The 22,760-nt window shown below is 43.3% G+C and overlaps 1 protein-coding gene across 8 annotated transcripts in view; it reads right to left on the bottom strand.

The window, feature by feature from the left end:
• The window catches only part of ptbp1b (polypyrimidine tract binding protein 1b), a 20,293-nt gene extending 1,198 nt beyond the window's left edge, over positions 1 to 19,095 (bottom strand). Inside the window, exons 1-15 of one of the 8 annotated variants that reach the window (XM_034703523.1) lie at positions 18,746 to 19,095; positions 12,914 to 12,947; positions 9,256 to 9,316; positions 8,862 to 9,034; positions 7,673 to 7,819; positions 7,456 to 7,584; positions 7,197 to 7,307; positions 6,936 to 7,113; positions 6,624 to 6,743; positions 6,135 to 6,277; positions 4,556 to 4,589; positions 2,450 to 2,542; positions 2,034 to 2,250; positions 1,846 to 1,923; positions 1 to 1,154 (exon numbers count right to left, since the gene is read on the bottom strand). The exon at positions 1 to 1,154 is cut by the window's left edge and continues 1,198 nt beyond it. In XM_034703523.1, the coding sequence (XP_034559414.1) occupies positions 1,022 to 1,154; positions 1,846 to 1,923; positions 2,034 to 2,250; positions 2,450 to 2,542; positions 4,556 to 4,589; positions 6,135 to 6,277; positions 6,624 to 6,743; positions 6,936 to 7,113; positions 7,197 to 7,307; positions 7,456 to 7,584; positions 7,673 to 7,819; positions 8,862 to 9,034; positions 9,256 to 9,316; positions 12,914 to 12,947; positions 18,746 to 19,080 (1,986 nt within the window). In that variant the 5' untranslated portion in view covers positions 19,081 to 19,095 and the 3' untranslated portion in view covers positions 1 to 1,021. Of the gene's footprint in view, positions 1,155 to 1,845; positions 1,924 to 2,033; positions 2,251 to 2,449; positions 2,543 to 4,555; positions 4,590 to 6,134; positions 6,278 to 6,623; positions 6,744 to 6,935; positions 7,114 to 7,196; positions 7,308 to 7,455; positions 7,585 to 7,672; positions 7,820 to 8,861; positions 9,035 to 9,255; positions 9,317 to 12,913; positions 12,948 to 18,327; positions 18,347 to 18,745 lie in introns of those variants that run through there. The other 7 variants (XM_034703549.1, XM_034703540.1, XM_034703557.1 and 4 more) reach the window with 7 other exon arrangements.
• Positions 19,096 to 22,760: the final 3,665 nt, after the last annotated feature.

Raw genomic sequence — 22,760 nt, 5'->3', positions numbered from 1 at the left:
TGTAGTGGATCACAAATGTATAAATAAAACCGTTCAGAGAGGCAACGCAACAGACGAGACAAGCTGACGTCAGGATTCAACAGAACGAGACAGAAACACGAGTTCACAACCTGCTGATCGAAAAGTTACCGAGCCGCCCGGCTCGCACAGACACCAAAAACCAACAAACCAAAAGTCCAGGAATGATTAAAATATTGCTACAATATCTGATTGGAATAAAACATGATTGCATACATGGAAATCAAAGAGTTCAAAAAGAATAGAAAACAAAACTACAGACCCAGAAAACCCAGAAAACCAGCAAAAACAGGATGAGTTCACATGTTCGACGCTACAGAAACCAGCAGTACAAAACACAATAACAACAGAATACACTGAACACATGATTCACCTGTAACACACCTCAACAGTAAACCTTTTCTTCTGTAAACCTCATGGGAACATTTACAGAGGCATTATGGGAGATTGAGTTTTTACACATCAGAGTCCAGGTCGCTCTGACTTCAGGAATAAGGCACAGGGATTATCTGAAGGCCAAAGCACAGCTGGATTACCAAGGCCGGGCTACCACCTGACCGGTGGGTTTGAGACAGGAGAGAGGCTTCAGAGAGGAATATTAGTGAGGAGACACCTGACGAATGAGGAGACACCTGACAGGTGAGGAGACACCTGTCGGTCTGAGAGTAAAGACTGAGCTCTGAGCTCAGAGTAACACTCTACGTCTCTGCTTCATCCAGTCAAAGGCAAGAGTGGCTGAAAGGCTTCAACACATACAGAATACATGAACAGGATTATAATCTGGATTATCCTAACAAGGACTTGAAACGTGACTTCAAACATGTTCCTCAGGACTAATATTCCTCGTGTCGACCCCTCCCCTCTCTGAAAACCAGGACAGGTGAAGGAGTTAAATCATAATCTAAGACCACAGCAGACTTCACGCTGGTTCTGCAGACGTGTTGGAATGATTGGAGTGTAGTGGACACCGTCCAGTCAGGATCAGACTTTGGAGTCTGAAGGCTCAGATGGAGGACTTGGAGAAAGAGACTCGCAGGTGGTGGTTCTCTCCCAGGTCATGGTTGTGGAACTCGATGAGGGACTCGATGGCCTCCTCCACCGAGCCCATCTGGATCAGAGCCATCTTATGGTCCTTCCTGAAGGAGAGACCAACAAGAGCTTAGCAGAGCCAGAGACCCATGAAGAGACGGGTGAAGGGACAGAGTTCAGGGGAAACTGGATTAATGCTTCAGGGCAGCGCAAAGAAAACAGCAATACTTAGAGCTGTGGGGTGAGGACAGAGACTTTGGGGCCTGGACAGGTTATAGTTAGAAGGTTTCAAAAGAGAACAGGGACTTCAGAGCAAGGATCTAGCAAAGATTGAAAGCCTAGGAAAGAGGAAAGAAGGGGACCTGAGTGCCAGATTACAGGGTTTGGAGGAAAAATCAAAAAACAAATAAACAAAGCTTTTGAGCAGGATTATGTGCAATATCAGGTGATGTGGGCGAGGACGGGGACTTCAGGACAAGAGAGGGTGTTCAGGACAAGAACATGAGGTACAGAGCAACAAGAGTCCAAAGTCAAATCAAGAACGAAGGCTAGAAAGAAAGGGTAAGGAGGGAAGGAGTCATGGTTCAAAGAAGCGAAACAGGCTACAGTATGGGACAGGCATTAGTCAGAGGAAGGAGAAGTGGAAGTCAATGTGAAGGGTGAAAGAAGGAGAGCAGGGACAGGACTTTAGGATATAAGAAAGCAGGGTGAGCTGCTGAAGGATGAAGTCAGAGGAAACACTTTAGTGAAGTCTGGATGAAGAATAAATTTAGGAGAGCAGAGACAAAGATGACTCACTGGAAGAACTTGAAGGCTTTGACTGTGGCTCCTGAGCTTGAAAACAGCATCCTGAGGTCCTCCTCCACCACAGATGGGCTGCAGGTGGAGAGAAGCAGAGCATTAAAGGTCAGGTTAACCACACGCTGCGTCACATTGCAGGTTGTTTCAGAGCCAGGAGTGGAGGACGGTCCTGCTGCAGGACTTACGGGATGTTGGAGAGGTGTAAGGTGGCGGAAGGTGGGAAGATGTTGGAGTAGTTTTTGGAGCCGGGCTTCTTGAATCGGTGCAGGGGGGAGTTGCTGTAGTCTTTGGTCAGACCCTGGTCCTCGTGGCCTTCACGGGGGAGCTGCACGCTGGTGTGCTTGGACAGCGTGATGCGCAGAGACTTCCCGTAAAGCTGCTGACCACTCAAGTGACTCATGGCTGCAGAAGAATGAAGGAGTGAGGGACAATGCTCACACTTCTAACACTACTCTAATTACTTTTATTTAGGAAAATAAACAGGAGTTAAAGTTTTAGGGATTAGAGGACAGGGTAGCCAAAATCAAACCAGGGACATCTATAGAAACTCTAGGTAACAGATAAAACCACAGAACCCTACTGAGCATGTGCAGGAGGTTACCTAGCTGAGCCTGCGTGCTGTCAGACATCTGAACCAGAGCGTTCTCCTTCTTGTTGAACAGAATCTTCACCCTCATCACGTCGCCGTAAACACCTTCACACACACCAGAGATGAAGACATTAAAGGTTGAGTTCTTGTTACACAGAGTGATGCAAACACTTAAAGCTACACATGAAGCTACACCCTGAAACCCTACAGGGCTCTCTGTATGACACTGACTGACTACAGCCTGCCTCGCTGCTGACCCTTTGTTTCCTGACCTGAAGAATCTACGAGGGCAGATTTTATTCATTACACATCATAAGGAACAAGGTGGATGTAAAGCTGCAGGTGGAGGAGGGAGCAGCTGGGAGACGCTGCTGGAAGAGCTTTAATCATTCATTAAATTTAGAAGGCAGGAGTTTCTGAATGTTATAAAAGGAAATGCAGCGAGGAAATTAAGGGTAAGGGTCAGAGGAAATTAAAATGGCAGATTACTCTGTGTCGGAGCTATGAATTATGGGAGTGTTGACTTCAAATAAGGAGCAGCTGATTCAGATCTGAAAACATGCAAACTGAAAGAAACCCAGCATGCAAATTCAAAAACTGCAGTTTACTGAAACAAGATGAAACACACAAAAAATGCAGCTTGATGTTCATACTGTCACACTTCATAACCTCATACAGCACAGACTAAACTCCTGCTCTGAGTCTGAGGATGGACATCTGTACACAGAAATAAAAGCTTTAAACACATTACAGATATATATTAATCACTATTATTATTATTATTAATTAATTTGTTGAACTGAACTTTTACAGAAGAGACCACAAATTTAATGAATGAGTTCATTTAAAACATCAAACAGAAGCTGTGACGTTTTCTAGTTATACTGATCACATCTAAAGCCTGGTTTATACTTCTGCGTCGAATTGACGCCGTAGCCTACGTACATACCTACGCAGAGGCCTACACTCATAGCTGGCGCGCACCTCCTCCAAAAAATGTGACTACCATAGACTGTTAAGTCACAAGCCAATCGTCGGTTGGAGCCATATTGGAGATGCTGAGCGCAACCTAACTGCTGTTGATCTAGCGTGAAGCTTTGAGCCTTCTCGCCAAAAGCTACAGTGTTCCCGCCTGTCGGTCAAGTCAGCCCTGTCTATATTTGGGCAAAACTCGTAATCTTAATATCTTCTGAACTGTCACGTTATAAAAAAATTTACCCCCCGTACAGTGTGTGCTGATAGAGAAATGAGCTATTCAGACCAAAGCTGTTTTTTGAACCAGGCTGTAAACACGGTCTTTTTTAAAATGGTTATTATGTGGTGTCCGGTGTTTCTGCAGCCAGACTCAAGCGGACACTCAATGAACTGCAGTTTATAACACTTGTGCATGGGCTTCATATTTTGAGACCGGAGGTTGCCGCTTGATAACTACACGCCAAATGGATGTGGACCCGCAAGCCCAGTGATTGGCCTACTCGGCTGCATTGCATTTTCTGTATCACATCACTTCCGGTATCGCAGCATGTCAGCCCTTTCATCTCCTCTGACGTCTCCTCTCTATTCTTCCCTGTAAACATTGCTGTAAGATAAACAGCAACATGTATCCGCTGTAAATGATCATAATACGTTCGGTTTGGAATTGCTGTAAAAAAAGTAAACAGAAACCGTAACTGGACCAGAAACAGGCGACCCAAGCTCTAAAGTGTTTCAGCGGAGTCTTGCTGTGCAACACAGACACATCGACCCAGAAGTATAAACCAGGCTAACAGTGCATCTTAATGTGATCTAGTAACCTCTGTTTGATTTTGATCGACTCTTTAAAGTCCCATTCTGTCCTCCCGTCTGTGCTGGACACGTCACATAGTGTTACCTGAGCTAAACACACCTGATGTGACTGTCTGAGAGCCTCACCCTCTAAAGACCCACCTGCTCACACACGTTCAAGTTCATTTCTAAGGAAGAGCTGCAAGTATTGTGATCCAAACTCAAAAATCAACACGCACAATCAGATAAACCAGATCAGTATGCAGTCATTTCTCATGAAACCACAGAAAAGAACAAAATCAGAACAACCAGCTGGTACTGAGAATTCAAAATAAGAAGCTAGTGACAACATACCGAAGAGAATAAAGAGGCAGTGGGGTGTAACTCTCTTTAAAGACAGCAGAGAAGGCAGCGGAGGGACAGGACAGGTAAAGGTGGGAGGGCAGGACAGGTGGAGGGTCCGAGACGTATCCATGGCAACAAATTAAAGGGAAAAAAAACAACAACAAAAAGACAGGTGAGGGGTCAATCAGAAGGTTAATTAACTTTGGAGAGGAGAGGTTCAGATAATGTCAACATGAGGAGAATGTGTTCACAAAGACTGGACAGGTGTGTGTTCATACAGGAGTGTATTTATACTGATACTATGGTTGTAAATAAGTGTCTGCAGTAGAGTTCTTCATCCTGCAGCAGGTGGACAGGCTGTAATGTCTGCAACATAATCCTTGATGGATTAAAGTATGTCCTCTCAAAGTTATTTTTTGTCCCTGACAGGCTCAGGTTGTTATTCTAATGGGGCGTTCACACCAAACGCGAAAATCATTTGCGCAAATGAATTACATGTAAAGTCAATGTAGAGATACAAGTGGTTGTCTGGAGACGCGAAAGACGCAAATCATTGGCATTCGCTTCATTCGCGTGAATGATTCGCAAGAGTTGAAATATCTGAACTCCAGCGAATCTATCACGCCGCGACAGCCAATCAGCGTGCCGATCACACAGTGACGTGTGCAGTGACGTATGAACCAATGGAGATTCATTCATCTGGAACATATGGGACTCTTTGATTCTATCTCTGTGCAGCTTCCCCAAACTCTGTGACTCTACCTACTTTTTATGGGATCAGGAATAAACAGGAGCTCACTGTGAGGAGAGAGAGTGAGGAGGATTATCTGGTAAGTTGTGAAAAGCTTTGTCTGTCACTTGAATCCAGCTATGGGTTGTAGTAGGAAGTTAGCTCTCCCTTTAGCATAACCAACTTCCCAATTCAATGTCCGCGAGCTCAACCCTGTTTGATTACAACAGGCTAGTGTGGCGTGGGAACCCCCCTCCCTCTCGCAAAAATTTGTGTCTTTGGCATTCGTGTACATGCAATTTTAATGCGCGAATTGAGCGAGTAAACACAAAACATTCTTGTGTTTGTACTCGCTTGAATAGCGCGTACAGCATATCGCTCGCATCTGGTGTGAACGCGACATAACAACATTACAGAAAGGACCCCAACAGAGAGAGAGAGCTTTATGTTTAAGAGGTAGATGATTTTAAACACCTCCTTCTGTCAGTTTGTGTGTTATTGTGTTCCCTGTAAGTTTTCAATGGACACACTTTGATCCATCGAGGATTATGTTGCAGACATTTCAGTCTGTCTCAATGCTGCAGGATGAGAAACTGAAGCAGCAAATACAAATGTTTGTCAAAAGGTAAAACATCAGCCAATCAAATGGCTCTAAGGAGCAGCAGGTGTGACTCCGATTAAAGTGGAGGTCACGTATAAGACTTATATTTAAAGTGTCAGGATCAAATGTTTCAAATATAACAGAATGGAGTCATGGAAACATGGGGAGAGGATGATGATGATGGTGCCGGTGATGATACTGATGTTGATGTAGATGAAGGGCACACTGGCTGTAGGGACACAGATTGAAGGACCCACCTCGGGGTTGAGGTTGCTGATCAGCAGAACACAGACTCCAGAAGGAAGGGGGGGGAATCCCAGCCGGGTGGCCCCGGGGAGGGAGAGAGAGGCCAGGCCTCCGGGCAGGGAGGGGACCGTCAGGCCTGGATAGGGGAGGGACACTGGGAGAGGTGACACCAATGAACATCTGTCCCAGAGCTGTAGGACACTTTTCACTCACACTGATGTCACAATACATTACACTACAGTCTTATGATCAGACTAAGATTACACAGACCATGATGATCAGGCAGAGATAGGCCAGATTATGATCGTCTTTTAGGCTACAACAAACCCCCTTTAAGTCTCATCAATCCACAAACATGGAACCTTGTATCAGGCTTCAATAACCCACAATATGTCTCTGTGTAATTCTGTAGCTAATCCATCATCACTGACACATATGATGTAAATATATAAAGAGATCTGAGTCTAATGAAGCAGAGAAAACAAAGTCTCTGTCCACACCTGCAGCGGGCTGACTGCAGCTCAGCAGGTGAGACTCACCTGCAGGCTGGAGTGTGAAGGCTGGTGGGAAGGCATGAGTTGCTCCTGCATACGGAGAAGCTGAGATGATACCGGGAGCTGCTGTGAACAAACAACACCTCAGTCACTGCTTTCACTCACACTCAGATATATAGATATATACAGATAATAATAACACAGGCAAGAAAATAAGACAGGCTGATAGGACTGGGAGCAAACAGAGAGCTATGAGAGAAAAAGAAGGTAGAGCAGACATGAAAATCCTGTCCTGTCATATGTTCATGTTGCTCTTACCAAAGGCGGTGGCCATGGCCGGGTGCTCCATAGGGGGCTGGCTGTCTCCAGAGGGCAGGTCCGGTCTGGTGAAGTCTCTGCTCTTCTCGTTGTTGTATTTGACGTTGAGCGTGGTGAGTTTGGAGAAGCTGATCCTCAGAGTGCAGCAGCCGTTATAGATGTTCTGACCATCCAGAGACTGAAACACAGCAGCAGGTTCAGGTTATCACAGAGAGAGGAGGACATGCTCTCAGTCTGAAATCTGCAGGATGTGACCCTCACCAATTTAGCTGCCTGTGCCGACGCTCCGTCAGGATACTGCAGCAGAGCCTGAAACTGGCTGTTCTTAGTGAACACAATGATCCTCAGCACCGTGCCGAACTTAGAGAAGATCTGAGGACAAAACAGGAGGACAGCTGAGCACACAACGTTGAGCAGATCGTCTTTGTGTTTCTCCCTGTCAGATGATGAATCTGACGCTACTCTACTGACTGTCTCACGAAGATGGTGCTAGAGTGAGCAGATGGGTTGATGTTTTTACCTGGCAGAGGGCGTCCAGGGTGACGGGATAAACCAGGTTCTCCACCACCACCCTCAGCACCGAGCTGGGAGCCACCGCATTCGTGTCTACATGAGAGGTACTGAGGGCTCTAAGAGCCGCCTGCGCCCTCTGAGAGGAGAGAGGAGAGAGATGAGTTCAGGCTTACAGTCTCTTATTCTCTTAGGCTAGAAGTGCTAACAGCTGAGAGCGGCTGTACCTCCTGGTTTGGGGAGTTGTCAGTCTTTAGCTCTTTGTGGTTAGAGAACTGGACGTAGACAGGGTGGTGCCTGATGATGGGCATCACTGTGGAGTAATATCCCACCATGTTCTGAGCCGCTTCCTCCGAGTTCATTTCTAAGAACGCCTGACAGGATAGAAAATAAAGGACAGAGAACCAGAGTCAGAGAACAACAGTCCGAGTACTATGGACAAAGAACTACAGTCAGAGTACTTAAGTCAGAGAGCTACAGAGCTACAGTGAGAGTACTATGGACAAAGAACTGCAGATAGAGAGCTTCAGTCAGAAAACAACAGTCAGAGAGCTACAGTCAGAGTACTTAAGTCAGAGAGCTACAGTCAGAGTACTTAAGTCAGAGAGCTACAGTCAGAGAACTACAGTCAGAGTACTTAAGTCAGAGAGCTACAGTCAGTGAGCTACAGTCAGAGTACTTAAGTTAGAGAGCTACAGTCAGTGAGCTACAGTCAGAGTACTACAGTCAGAGTACTTAAGTCAGAGAGCTACAGTCAGTGAGCTACAGTCAGAGTACTTAAGTTAGAGAGCTACAGTCAGTGAGCTACAGTCAGAGTACTACAGTCAGAGTACTATGGACAAAGAACTACAGACAGAAAACTACAGTCAGAGGAAAACAATCTCATAACTAAGGTCAGAGAACAACAGTCAAATAACTACAGTCAGAGGAAAACAATCTCTGAACTACAGACAGAGAACAATCAGAGAACTACAGTCAGAGTACTTTGGACAAAGAAGTACAGATAGAGAGCTACAGTCAGAGGAAAACAATCTCATGACTACAGTCAGAGAATAACAGTTAAATAACTACAGTGAGAGAACAACTGTAAGAGTACTTTAGTCGGAGAACAACAGTAAAAAGCTACGGTCAGAGGAAAACAATCTTAGAACTAGTCAGAGAACTACAGTCAGAGAACTACAGACAGAGAACTACAGTCAGCGTACATCTACCCAGTATAAATTCACTCAGGGTTGTACCATATACACTGCAGTAAAACAACAGTATGAACACTGCAGTAAAAACAACAGTATGAACACTGCAGTAAAAACAACAGTATGAACACTGCAGTAAAAACAACAGTATGAACACTGCAGTAAAAACAACAGTATGAACACTGCAGTAAAAAAGTATGAACACTGCAGTGTCAGTTCTCACCTGGTTCTTGGCTTTGAGCATGAGCAGGTTAGTGACGTCTCCAAAGGGTAGCCCGAGGCTGATCACCTCAGCCTCGCTGATGTCGTTGGGAAGTTTTCGGATGTGGATGACCCTGGACGGCGACCCGAGACCTCTTGTGTCACCTTTGAATTTCTTACTGTCGTTGCCATTGGCTACATATGACAATGGTGCAGTGAGATATCTGAGCGTTCATAATGTGAACTAGTGATTCAGTGACACACGATACCTCTCATTTGTTATATATATCTTTATAGACCCCAAAATATTATGTCACCAAGATTTTTTGATTATAAAAAAGTGATAAGGACATGAGTGTTTCTTTGTTGAGTGATAACAATGTTTTATTATTCAAATACAAATAAATATATCTGACCTGTGGTGCTCATGATATACGGGCCGTTAGAGACGCTGGAGAAAAGCTCGTCAGATCCTCTCTGAAACATAAAAAGAAACAGCATTGGCCTCTCTGTCAGCCTCAGAGACACACACACACACACACACACACACACACACACACACACACACACACACACACACGCACACACAAAAATAGAACAGCTGCCATGAAAACCATCCACCTGTCTCACTGTGTTTTTGCCCTGCAGTCGATTCTCAGTGAACACCTGCCAGTCTAGTTTTAATGATGCTGTGTTAATCCGACTGTGTCACCTGAGGCAGCTGACAAACCAGCAGGCTACACTCATGTCACCCTCTGCTCTAAAATAACCTGCTACGACTTTCATAACATCTGAGAGTCCGGATATCTACCTGACAGCAGACTATTTGTCAGCTCAGTCTGGTCTACAATGAACTGAATACCCAAACACATGCGGTTACAGCTGCTGCCACCAGAGGCCGCTTTAGAGTCAAGTTTCATTGAGGACTACATGAGGGTTTCAGACAAATAGAAGGGGACCTGCTCTTTAAGGAATGAAAACTGAAACACAGATAACAAGCCACCAGCCTGAGACCTTCATCATTACTGTGAGACACCCCTTCAGAACCCTCCCCTCCACACACACACACACACACACACACACATACAGCAGGCCTGAGGGGGTGGATTCCTGTGCTGCCGAGCTCAATGGAAAACAGATGTAGTAAAAACAGGCCGGGCTTCATTCAACACATTGTACAGAAAGAGACTCTCGCTGCAGCATTAAACTCATCCTGCTCTGATCTGATTTGTGCACTTCCTGTTGTTACTGTGTCACAATAAAAGCCTCATGCAGGATCCATCAAGTATTCTGTGCCTTTATTTTGTGTGGGGCTCTATCGATGGAGAAGTGTTGTCTGGTTGCTTTTATTGAGCAAACATTGATGCCCTGACAGCTTTCAGGTCCTCCTGTTTTCACTGTGCAGCTATGTGGATCAGTAAATGTGATGTGTTGCGTTTGGGTGACGGGAAAAAAATAGTCATAATTAACAAGTAACAAGTACTGGCATGTAAAAGCTGAAATACCCCAAATACAGGACCATCCCACTTTATCACAAGCATGACACAGGGAAAAAAACGTCCATATTCAGAGCAGTATGGTTATGATTCGGCACGTTTTCCTACTGGACATTTTGGACGATTATATCTTTATCTGCCAGACAACTGCACAGGAAACTGGCAAACGTACACACGCACGCAAACACACACACAGGCAGACATGCACGCACACAATCCTGTGCAGCAGGTATATTTAATTTATAGCAGACGGGCCTAGACTGGCAGACCAATGGTTTCAGATGTACTAGTTTCCTGTTTCTCTGTGAAGCATCTCTTCAGTAAACTAAACATTTCCTGCTGCGGTTTCAAATTAAAAGTCTCACTGAGGCGCCGTCTCTTGTGCTTTTAATGTGAAACATCTGCAGGAAGTGCTCAGTTTTACTGGCATGTGTTTATCTGTTGAAATGTGAAACATCACATCACTCTACCCATCCACATGACTCTCAAATCTGTTATCCTGAAGTCTAATTAGAAACTTCTGTGGGGCTTTATTTGGACGGTTGAGCTCTCCTGTTCGGTTTTCCTGTTTGTAAAGAGAGGAGGAAATGAATGCTCAGACAGAACAAAAGACCCGAAGACATCAAACACACCGACACCTTTAGGAGTAAAGTATTCAGCAGCACAGGCAACAATAAATGGCTCACAGTCACACTGAAATATCGGTAATAATGAATTGTCCCCTCAGCTCTGTCTTTCAGGCTACAGTTAAGAGGAACCTGAGCAGGTTCCTATGTTAACAAAAGCACCTCAGATCTTCTTTCAGCTCTTCACATGAATAATAGAACAGAAACCTGAGTCCTGGTCCTGTCTCTGGATCTGAACCTGCTGAACAGCTGCTGATCCACAGACCCTGCAGACCTCTGCCTAAGGCTACAGAGGGGACAAAACACCCACAGACACTCAGACACTTGACTGATTCCGCTAAAAGAGACCAAACCACACCTCAGTGCACCCGGATCACTGCTTGTATTATATCATACACAATAGGGATGGGAATTTACAGTAATCCTTGTAATCGATTGCTCGAATTTACTAATGAACGATTACTCGAGTACTCGCTTTTTTAACCATAAACAAAAATAAATAAATAAAAGTCCGTTGGACACGGACCTACCAGACCAGAGTTGTAGTAAGTTCTGTTGCTTTTTCTTCAGACATCTTTTCCACTCTCATAGTTGTTGTTCTCTTTGATGGTAGCTCGTACTCCGGCTCGACTAACGCTGTCAGCTCTTTGAAGCCTTCTCCTTCCACAAAACTTAATGGGAGCATATCTCCAGTTACCATTTTGGTGATTATCAGGCTAATCTTCTCCGCTCTGGTTTCATCACAACGACGTGTGCTAACAGGGCGAGCAAAAGACGTGATGCGAGACTGCCTGTTATCGGTCTCCGCTGTTTTCTCCTTCTGCTTTAAGCGCATGTGGTTAAACATCAAACTAGTATTTCTATGGTATGTAAGTTCAACGCCACATATCTTGCACTGCACATTAACTTCAGCGTTTTTTCGAAGTACTTCCAGTCATCACTTTTTATGTCGCAGGTGTCGCAGACGGTTCTGTGTTCGTTGTGCTTTCGCTTTCGGTTGAATAACGTGTCCCTAGAGAGTTGCCGTAGCTGCCGTAAAACTGTTGTTTTTGCTGAAATCTGGCTCGGTGTGTTCTAAAGCTGAAGCCGTGGCCGGAGAAGTCAAACGTTTATATCCCGTTAATTATTTTCCTACCTGGTATATTCATTTAGGCGAAAACACAAAGCACATGGTCACACATGAAACGCTGTTTGATTATCTTGCCAGGTACGCGAATAACAAAATGCTATTCGAATAATGGGGTCAACGGCGAGTACTCGAGTAATCGTACCCATCCCTAATACACAACACAATTAAATACAATTGAAACCCTAAAGGCAGGGGCCACAAGCTGCAGCTCCTCCAGTGTCCACTTGAGGCAGTGTCCTCAAAAAGTGAGTCAATCCAGATAGACCTCCATGTTAGAATGTCTATTTCAGTGAAAAGCAGACAGGTAAACGCCAGGAACACCAACATCTCTGTGATTAAACAGAGGGGATTGAACATTGAGGTCCTGCTGATCTGTGTCTGGATCAGGTTTCTGACTTCCTGCCTGTCGGACTTCCTTCCTTCAGGCAGCAGAGAAAAGTTTCAGTTCATCAGATGAAACAGTCTTGTCTGTCTGTTCACGTGCTGTCTGATCTTTGTTGTTGATTGTTTCTGAGACTAACCTCTGACTGTAACACATCCTCTGTCTGTCTGTGTCAGAGTTTATACTGAGTGAAATTCAGGAGGTGAAATTAGCGGTTTGCTCCTTTAGGACTGAAATCAGTGCGTTGTTTTATAATCTGATTATTCTCCGACCTGAGGAGGAATGTTACTGCACACTGAAAACTATATCAGACACACAGCAAACAGCCTGAAAGACGAATCACAGCAGACAGCAAACCAGGCAGAGGAGGAAGAGGAGGAGGAAGAGGAAGACATGCAGGAAGAGCAGCAGGGGGGAGGAGGAGGAAGCAGAGGTGCCTACCTTAGTACCAACTGTTATATCGTGGTGGACACTGCTGGGAAGAGAAGACAGCGTGTTAGCTGCAGCAGGAGAGGAACTCAAAACAAAAAGCAAAACAAAGTTAAAATGAGGTTAAAGAGAGTGTGCCTGAGCAGACGAGCTCAGGGGGAAAAACACCCAGCCTGAGCAGACAAGAACGGGGGAAAAAACACCCAGCCTGAGCAGACAAGAATGGGGGAAAAAACACCCAGCCTGAGCAGACAAGAATGGGGGGAAAAAACATTCAGCCTGAGCAGACAAGAGCAGGGGGGAAAACACCCAGCAGAGAGCAGACTGATAACACAGAGCAGTGTTTTTAAGTCTTTGAGATGAATTACAAACTTTCACTGTAGCGTGATGCTTTCACTGTCATCACGTAGCAGCCTGTACTGAAAGTGTGTTTTGTGAGCAAGTGGCAACCCCTGGTCTCAAACTATGAAGCCGATGCGGAAGTGTTATAAACTGCAATACATCGAGAATCTGCTTGAGGCTGGCTGCAGAAACACCAGAAACCACATAGACACCAATTCAAAAAAGACGATCTTTACAGCATATGAAGAAGATATTAAGATTACGAGTTTTTGCCCAAATAAAGACATGACTGATTTGACTCCTAGATGGGAACACATAGCTGTTGGTTGAGAGGCTGAAACTCCGCTTCTTTACGTCACACTATGCCTGGTTGATTTCCGCATTTCCAATATGGCTGCCGCCGACGATTGGTTTCAAAAGAGCGCTCAAAAACAGATGGGTGACGTCACGGATACTATGCTCCATTATTTACAGTCTATGGTTGTGAGAGGATGATCAAGTTAAACCTTCGGAGCAGTCCGGATCTTTTGAATCTAAACTAAACACAATCTAAACCTCCTAAAGCTGAACTTACACATGATAAAGAGTCATCATTAAAAGTTATTAAGACTGACTTTAAAATATGAAAATGGTTTCAAACTAATTTTTTCTTTCATAAAAACACTTATTTAAAGAGGTTATATTACTTGGATTGAAGTTTAACTATAGGCTTCAGGGTTACACAGCTGCAACTGCCCCTGCAGTCACCACTGCAACATGGTTGTTGTTGATAAAGTTATGTTGACAGACACTTCCATGAGTGCTCAGGGCAACCGCCTGAAGACTTACAGTGTACAAACTAAAATCACCTCACAGATCATCAGAAACATTAAAGGTTGGGCTCGTTACAGCACAGAGCACTGATCAGAGAACTGATCCAGGATCTGTTAGACCTGCAGCTGTGCAGTGTATGTTAACAGTTCTCCATCACAGCAGGTAAGACTCTCAGAACAACAACAACACCTGTTTATACAACAAACACCTGCAGCGCTGTGGGTCAGTGATGACACTGTCAGCAGGGACACGCTGCAAACACAGGTGTTGAGACAGACATGAAGAACAGCAGGTACACATTTACACTGTCAGAGCTCATGCACACCATAATAATCACACTCATTATACTGAAGCTGTGGCTGGGGTCCAACATCAATGTCCTGTTTATTATTTCATTATTAAGTAAATACAGTTAGGTGAACCCTGAATGCTCAGTTACACTCAGTGACAGCTGACGTTCGTGATCAGGCTGAGATGATTGCTTGAATTGTGGATCACCAATCAATTATACAAAATGCCCTGATTTGCTCTTACCTGATTGCTGAGATCAGAAGCGGGACATTCCTATCAAACATACGAATAAAATATTCAATTACGACCAGATCTGTTCTGCTTAACGCTGCTAAATAAACACACTGAGCCTTTAGACCTGGCTGAGGATCTAATACAAGATCTCTGCAAGGAAGCTGCTATATCAGTTCCACCATACAGACAGGACTCAACTTCATTTCCTGTCTGTTCTCTGACTGGTCCTCGATCACAGTCAGAGGACAACAACCCACAACAACAACTGACAACAACCATCAACCCCCAGCCCACAGTCGGATCTGAACCCCGAGTCAGTGTGAGTCCGGTGAAAAAAGCAGAGCTGAGTTTAAATCATGTGAAATAATAAAGAATGCTTCCTGTTATCAGACATGATGATGTCTGAGAGCTGATCATTTGATTTGACTGATTTGACCTCATATAACCTTCTAACTAATGAGTGTAGAGTAAAAACTAATCCTTACTTCATATAGCGTGTGTGTTATGCTGAGCTGTCATTTATAACATAAGAAAACGCTTCCTGCAGAGAAACAGACTGGTTCCATGTATTGAACTCATGCAGGTTTTGTTCCATTTCCTGCTTTGTCTCCGAACTTCCTGTTACTGCCAAGATGACATCATCTCTAAACGGTCACTCCTGATTCACAGAGCCTGCTCGCATTTTACTGAACACAGGAGGTGATGTGAGGAGGAGGAGGAGGATGCTGGTCTCAAAAGAGGAAGGTAAAATAAGATGACTGAGGGATCAAAAGAGGGAAATATGGGATTCAAAAATATAACTAATATTACTAATAATAAATCTATACACCATGTTCATATTTACACCTGGAGGTAAATACTTCAGGTAGTTTGTGTTAGGACATTTCAAAAACATGTGTGTGCCGTATCAAGATCTGACTAGTATAGGGTTAAATATGTCAGAAAAATATTTCACATCATAGAGGAAATGGTTGTAAAATGTGCATTTGTATCAGTGTTAAGCTCAAATATGAAGGTGTCACATGGACGGAGTGATGTAAAACTGTGTTTGTGTATTTTCTAAACATCTAATAAAGTATAACCAAGAATAATGACTGATAATACATCCTGCAGAGTGTGATCGTGCTCTACTGTGTGCGATGATACTCAGACTCAATCTTTAAACCACAGACTGCTGATTTAATGAGAGTCAGGTAAAGGTGAAGGTGATCACAGGCAGCAGAGAGGCAAACTGAGCCTGCTGTTACTCACAGCAGTTTAGTTCTGATCTTCAAATCAAGGTAAACATGCAGTCTTCATTTTTTGTAATCACACTACGTGTATATATGATACCACAGGCAAAAACAAACACATTCGAGCCTGGAGCCTCTAAAAAAAAGACCAACAAGCGAACCTCTTCAGACACGTTTTCCTGTTACTCCTCACAGGGTCAGTTTGATCTCTGATGATGTTCATTCAATCTTTAGTTTCTGGTAAATAATGTTCAGATTGCAGAGACACACCTTTAATTCATTCAACCATTAAGTGTCCAATAGCTGTTCACTGGCTGCTCTCTAGCTGTTCACCAGCTGCTCACTATGTGTTCACCAGCTATTCACTACCTGTTCTCTAGCTGTTCACTGCCTGCTCTCTAGCTGTTCACTGGCTGCTCTCTAGCTGCTCTCTAGCTGTTCACTGTCTGCTCTTTAGCTGTTCACTGGCTGCTCTCTAGCTGTTCACCGGCTATTCACTACCTGTTCTCTTGCTGTCCACCAGCTGTTCATTGGCTGTTTACTAGCTGTTTACCGGCTGTTCACTGACTGTTCACTGGCTGTTAACTAGTTATGACTCCATGTGTTGTATCTATATAATAAATGTACTAAACCAGGGCTATTGAGTTTAAATATTTGGTTAGGCCAGATTTTCAGACTAAGGACATGAGCTGTGCCGGACATTTTTAGCAGACAGTGAGCAAAGTTGACCATTTAAAAGAAAATCAAATAGATAAGATAACAAACACACTGGATGTTCACTAACGTATTAGCACATCCAAAAGGGCATAAACACATTAAAAGAGCAGTACTTATGGGTTAGTTGCTAAGTTACGATAAGTGTTGCATTCAATATTTTTAATAATGTTTGAATTTTTGTAAGAACTTGTCAGTGATAGTAAAAGATGTTTTTCCATCTGGACCCAAGTCACAATCACTCTGCCGTTGCTTTTGGGCCGCTAAATGAATAGGGCTGTACAAAACTGCACCTTTGTGAGACTTTAGGGAAGAACAGACCCATAAAAAGACAGGAAAACAGAGCTCCTAAACTGCACGGACACTCGGCACATGCATGTGTCACATGTGGAAAGAAACCTGCAGCAAAATTGGACTTGCGGCGTGAGAGAGTGAAGGGAAACACTGAAACAAAGAGAAACCGGCTGGTCAGGCTGAATCTGACGTGACTGTACAGACAGTGGAGAGGACCCTCGGGGTGTGAATGAGCCCTGACAAAGCACAAATATTCACAGCAGGAACTCAGACGTCTCACGGTCTGCAGCTCCACGCTGAGGCCTACATCACACCGTCAGAGCATGAGAGTACAATCCTCTGCTGATAAAACACACAGAGGAAACCTGCCTCCTGAAAATGATTGCAAACATGTTCTCTAAATCCTCCTCATTAAAACCAGTGCTTCAATCATACAGTGATCAGCTCAACCTGTCAGGGTTTCCTCAACAGTTTCACTGTTGATTACATCTACAGCTGCAGGACGGACTGGTTGGCACATTTCCTCAATTAGACAGGGAAACATACCTGTAGATGCATATCATTAACATAATATCTGCAGGAAAAAGCTTAACAAGTTCCTCATCAATATCTGCACATTTGAACATTTCCACTTATACATACTGCCCATTAAGTTGCTGCATTTATTATACCCACTCAATGACAGCTTACACCAGCAGCGAACTCCAACATGTCAGCTGTCCTCAGCAGTTTAACGTGTTGGCAACAGAAAGCTCAGTAGGTATGTGCAATGCTTGTAAATCACAGGTGATGAAAGAAGGAGCCAAAACAATAAAACGGATTAAATGGTGCATGTGAAGAACAGGACCAAGACAGACAGCCTCAGCTTCAGTTAACAAAGTAATACAAGAGATATCACAGACTCCATGTTTCTGAATGTTTGAAAATAAAGCATTTAGAATATATTGTTGTCTCTCTTGTTTTATCTCTTTCTAAAACACAATAAACTTAAAGGTGTTTAATGTACTATGAGTTATGCTAATAAAGAGCTGACATGCATGCATATAATTATTGTTTTTATCTAAAATGTGAAAATAAGTGAATCTATCTCGGTGAATGAACTGAGCCGCGTGTGTAACCCGATCACTTCTGCACAAACCAAACTCCGAATAAAAAACTGTACATTTAAAGATCTCCTCCTGACCATCGAACCATAAACCATTGACAAGCTTATCCTTTACTCTAAACACAACACGTAGAAACACTCTTTGATTCGGCACACCTGTAACACCTGGTGAAGTCATGTTTTAGTGACTCCGACCTCTCAAACAAACATGTTTGTGTAGACTTCCATCGGGCCTCAGTCACAAACAGCATTTCTGAAAATCAATTATGATTTTTATCAAATTAAACTGATCTGCTCATAAAAAACAACCCACCGGATCAAACGTGTTTATTTTACATGTCAATAAATACATGAATCTACTCTTCCATTCGGCTCATATATAACACCTTAGCTTCCCTTACCTGGAGCAGAATCTAAACTCTCACAGAGGAGTGTCCGCGGTGGGCGTGAGAGCTCCGAGCAGCGGTGTTAGAAATCACTTTAGCTGCTGAGTGATCTCCAAATAACTTCACGGTTACACGTTAAAGAAACAAATTTTCAGGTAACCGGGGACATTTTTCACCTGCATGATCTGTGAATGGAGTTTTGTTGTGGAGAATGGCCCGTTCTCAGGCTAACACTAACACGAGCTAACTCGGCTAGCTCAGCTTCCTGCTACAACAACAAACACAACTTTCCTGAGAGCTAAGCTAACACCATCAACACTGCTTTCATCTGAATCAACCTCATCTGACGACATGTTTGAGTAATTGCTGTGAGATGTGCATAAAACAGCTACAAAACTAGCTCGAGTGTGAGTGTAGATGAGGGAGAACTCACCCGTCCATTGCACAACACGGAACTACGGAGCAACAGGTTCCAGCCAGCGGCCAGCAGGAGACCCCAACCACCGCCGCTGGAGACGGACAAAATGGCGTCCTGCCTGGAGCAGCCATCTGATTGGATGCCTGGTATGCTTTGTGGGCGGGGCTGTCTGGAGCAGGGTTCTGATTGGCTGGTTGGATAAGAAGCACAACAACAAAGGCTCGAGATTCCAGCGAGCGTCGATTGTCTCTGGGGGAGATCCACGCCTCCTCCTCATAGGAGAAACAGACTACTTTTACCCGGGTTAGTGGGCGTTGTCCCGGCAGCACGTTGTTGTGCGTGTGCCCCATGTGAGAGGACCGTGGACTATATAATAAAAAGACCCATGTGCTCGAGTCTGTACCATCATTAAAGTCAATAAAGATGGTGTTATAATGGATAACAGAGAGTAACATGAGGCTTACTGCATCTTAATCATAGTTCATTAATTACTAATTCATAGGATAGTCGATAGAAAACAATACATCCAAGGAGAGGAGGTTTGCTTTTTATATTAGCTATTACTATTTGGTTAATCCATACAGATTGAAGATTCAAGAAAGCTTTATTGCCAAGTGATCTCGCACACACAAGGAATTTGACGTGGTGAATGGAACACCGGTACTTAACAACAAGACAGTAAGGACAATAAATAAATAAACCTAAACACAAATCCAAAAAATTCGAAATACAAATAAAATATGTAGAAAGAAAGGTATAGAAGTACTTTTACAAGAGGTTCAGAATTGGAGAGTTCATTCAAACTATTGCTTTAAATATTTAGATGATAAATTTCATATTATTATACACACATTTCTGTTTTAAGTAGTCAGTGACATCTGACTTCTTTCACCTTCGCAATACTTGTGTTATAAGTTGGTTCACAAGGCGTATTAAACTCCCACCATGGCTCAGCCCCTTTGTCTCTCCTTTGAAAACTTCCCCTGTTTGTCCCTGTGACTGGACTTCATTTAAAACATCTGCAAACAATCACAGGCTGACAAAAAGTGTCCACACTGATGGGCCCAGCACAGCAGACCAGTTTGAAGAGCTCGGTGAGGCCTTTGCTGACATCAGGTTTATTTATCATCTCTGACAGAGAACCATGACTTCTTCAAGACCTGAAGTCGTTCTCCTGTCAATGCTAAGGAAGAGGAGTCAACAGGGAAGGGCCTCCTCCACCTCAGTCTCCTCATCCTCCCTCTCCTCCTCTCCTGAACGAAAATAGTTAGTTTGTCCTGGAGGTGTTGTTTGATCTCTCAGTAAAAGGAGTTTTTGTTTCCTGTGAGCTCAGAGCTACATCAGTTAGACCTCGTTAGACCTCATTAAAGCTTGTTAAAGCTGGCCTGAGTGCAGCTGCAGCAGAGCGGGGATCACACCTGCGACTGATCAGGTACACTGCAGCATGGTGCACTGACCTAATGTTACATTAACTGAAGTACTGTAGAGAAAGTGGGCATACAGAGGTCCCATATAGACCACAGTCTGAAACTGGCAGCTGGAGAGGTGGGTCACATGGGCTCTAACAAAGGCGCCCTCGAGCAAGGCACCAAACCCTTAACAGCTTGAGACTGTGTGCAGCCTCCTTGCTCTGACGTCTCAGTCAGTGCATGTTCAGAGGATCCTGTGTGTAGCATGGTCAATGACTGAGTGAAATAGTTGAATTCCCCTTCAGGTGTTTACAAAGAACGTCTTCTGTTTTTAACAACATTGTGTGGAAAGTATGAAATCTGGTGTTTACAGCTCAAACCGTAACCTGCCCAGCAGCTGAGGGAAACACATTTTAGATGTTTTTAAGTCACTTTTCTGGTAAAAACGTTTCATGTTTCATCTCATCAGATGTTTTATATTTGTTGTTTATTTGGACTGTTGCTCAGTGAAGGTGAATAAAATATAACTTCAAAAATCTAATCTGCTTCCCTCAAAATAGTCAAAATAATCTAATATCTAACATAAAACAACATGTTTCTACTTTTGACTTCAGTGGTTACTAAAATTCTTTACCAAAGTGCTTCTTCTCCATTAGAGGACGTGAAAATGTGACAGGTGCGCGTGTCTGTGTGGCTGAGGGTCCTGTGTCACGCTGATGAATAATTTGTCCACATGCTGCTCTTCAGGAGATTACTTTGTGTGTAGGAACATGATCCAACTGCTCTCACGTGAATTATTCATGACATGCACACACACTCGCACACACAGAATGTGTTGTGGTGTAACAGACTGAAACAGTTCCTGAAGTTCTCAGATCTTAGGCTCGCTCATAAAAACACTGCAAGCTTAAAAACTGTGCAAGTTAAAGATGTTCATTCAAAACAAACCAGAAACTCAAACACGGCACGCATGATGAAGTTGTTAAGTAAAATGACGGAGTGTGGGGGAACATCTCTGGGCCTGAATGAACTTTTAATGAATCGTAAAGCTGACATGACCTTCTTATCCAACACATTAATGTTTTTGTTTTTTTCTTTTGGTACAATGGTGATGATTAAAGTAACTTCGACTTACAAAGGCCTTCGAGAATGAAGGGAAGTGAGTACATCCTGCACGAAAGAGACATGGATGTGATCTGTGATATCAGTGGAGGACGGAAGTCAGCTACCTGACTCTCCTGGAGAGAGTGTAAGTGGAAAAATATGGTCATGTTCTTTATAGCACCTGCACTGAAGCACACAGAGGGGCAGACAGCACACCGCTGTAAATATGAGACTATGAGAGCTAAAGATAAGACTAACTTCTGTTTTCAAGTCTTAAGATGCCTGTAAGCTCCACTGATCTGAAATAGGTTCCATTTTTTTCTACTCATCTTCTCAGTTCTGTTCTGTACATTGTTTTATACCTATGCTACAAGTCTGTGCACACTTTTCACCGCATCACTGGTTCTGTAAATATTTGTAATTTTACTTATGGGTTGTGTATAAACTTCGTAAGATAGTTTTATTCTATAATCTTAATTGCTAATAACTTTTTAATAATTGTTGTATACTGTTTTGCACTGTGTACTTTGCTGCTGTAACACTTAAATTTCCCTGTTGAGGGATGAATAAAGGATTTTCTTATCTTATCTGAGTAACGCTGGTGCTTACCAGCGTTAGAAACACAGCCACAACAAAAAACACCAAGATAAGTACCATGAGATTAAAAAAGAAGAAAAAGATGTTATGGTACACAATAAACAGAAAATGTTCAAAAATACAAAACATAAAAACAGAGCAGCTGCTTTCACTTGAACGTGAATTATGTTTGGTATGTTGGCAGAACATCTTTCCCATTCTTATCTGTAATCATGTTATATGATAAATATTAAGCTATTTTATTATGTGGAACTTACGAATGACTTGTTCTTCAGGTTCAGGTTACTTTATCTGTACCCGTAAACGATGTTAGGTCAATACAGAGATAGAAGACAGATGTCAGACAGAACAAACTACTTAATGTGGAAAACATACAGAAATATCCTAAAGATAATCAAACAATAAAAAAGGTATAATTAATAGACATGATAAAATGGTAAAAGTGCTAAAGGTTCCATTTAAAATGCATATCAGAGAACAGTCAACCAATAAAAACTCATAAAAACTATAAAATCACGTAAATAAATAAGAATATCTGGGCTCAAGTCTTTTTTTTATACATTATTCGTTGACTTTTATATATGGACATAATGTCTTGTAAATACATGTCTAGAATAAATATAGGCCTATCTATGATGAAGAAATCATTCGTAATGGCCCTTTAAAACAAGTTCAACACTATCCTGACCGGTGGGGGGCGGTGTTGTACCTTTGGCCATTCAATCTGCCCGTCACAGCACACAGAGGGGGAGAAAAAGACAAGGACCAAGAGCCATGCCATTGGACAGAATCACTCCGCCGGCGCTTCCTATTGGCTGGTTGAGTCGCCCCGCCATTGGTCAGAATCACTCCGCCGGCGCTTCCTATTAGCTGGTTGAGTCGCCCCGCCATTGGTCAGAATCACTCCACCGGTGCTTCCT

Source organism: Notolabrus celidotus, chromosome 2 (assembly GCF_009762535.1).
Source record: "Notolabrus celidotus isolate fNotCel1 chromosome 2, fNotCel1.pri, whole genome shotgun sequence".
Lineage (NCBI taxonomy): Eukaryota > Metazoa > Chordata > Actinopteri > Labriformes > Labridae > Notolabrus > Notolabrus celidotus.
Note: the sequence above shows the minus strand (reverse complement) of the source record. Positions and strands in the feature narration are given on the sequence as shown.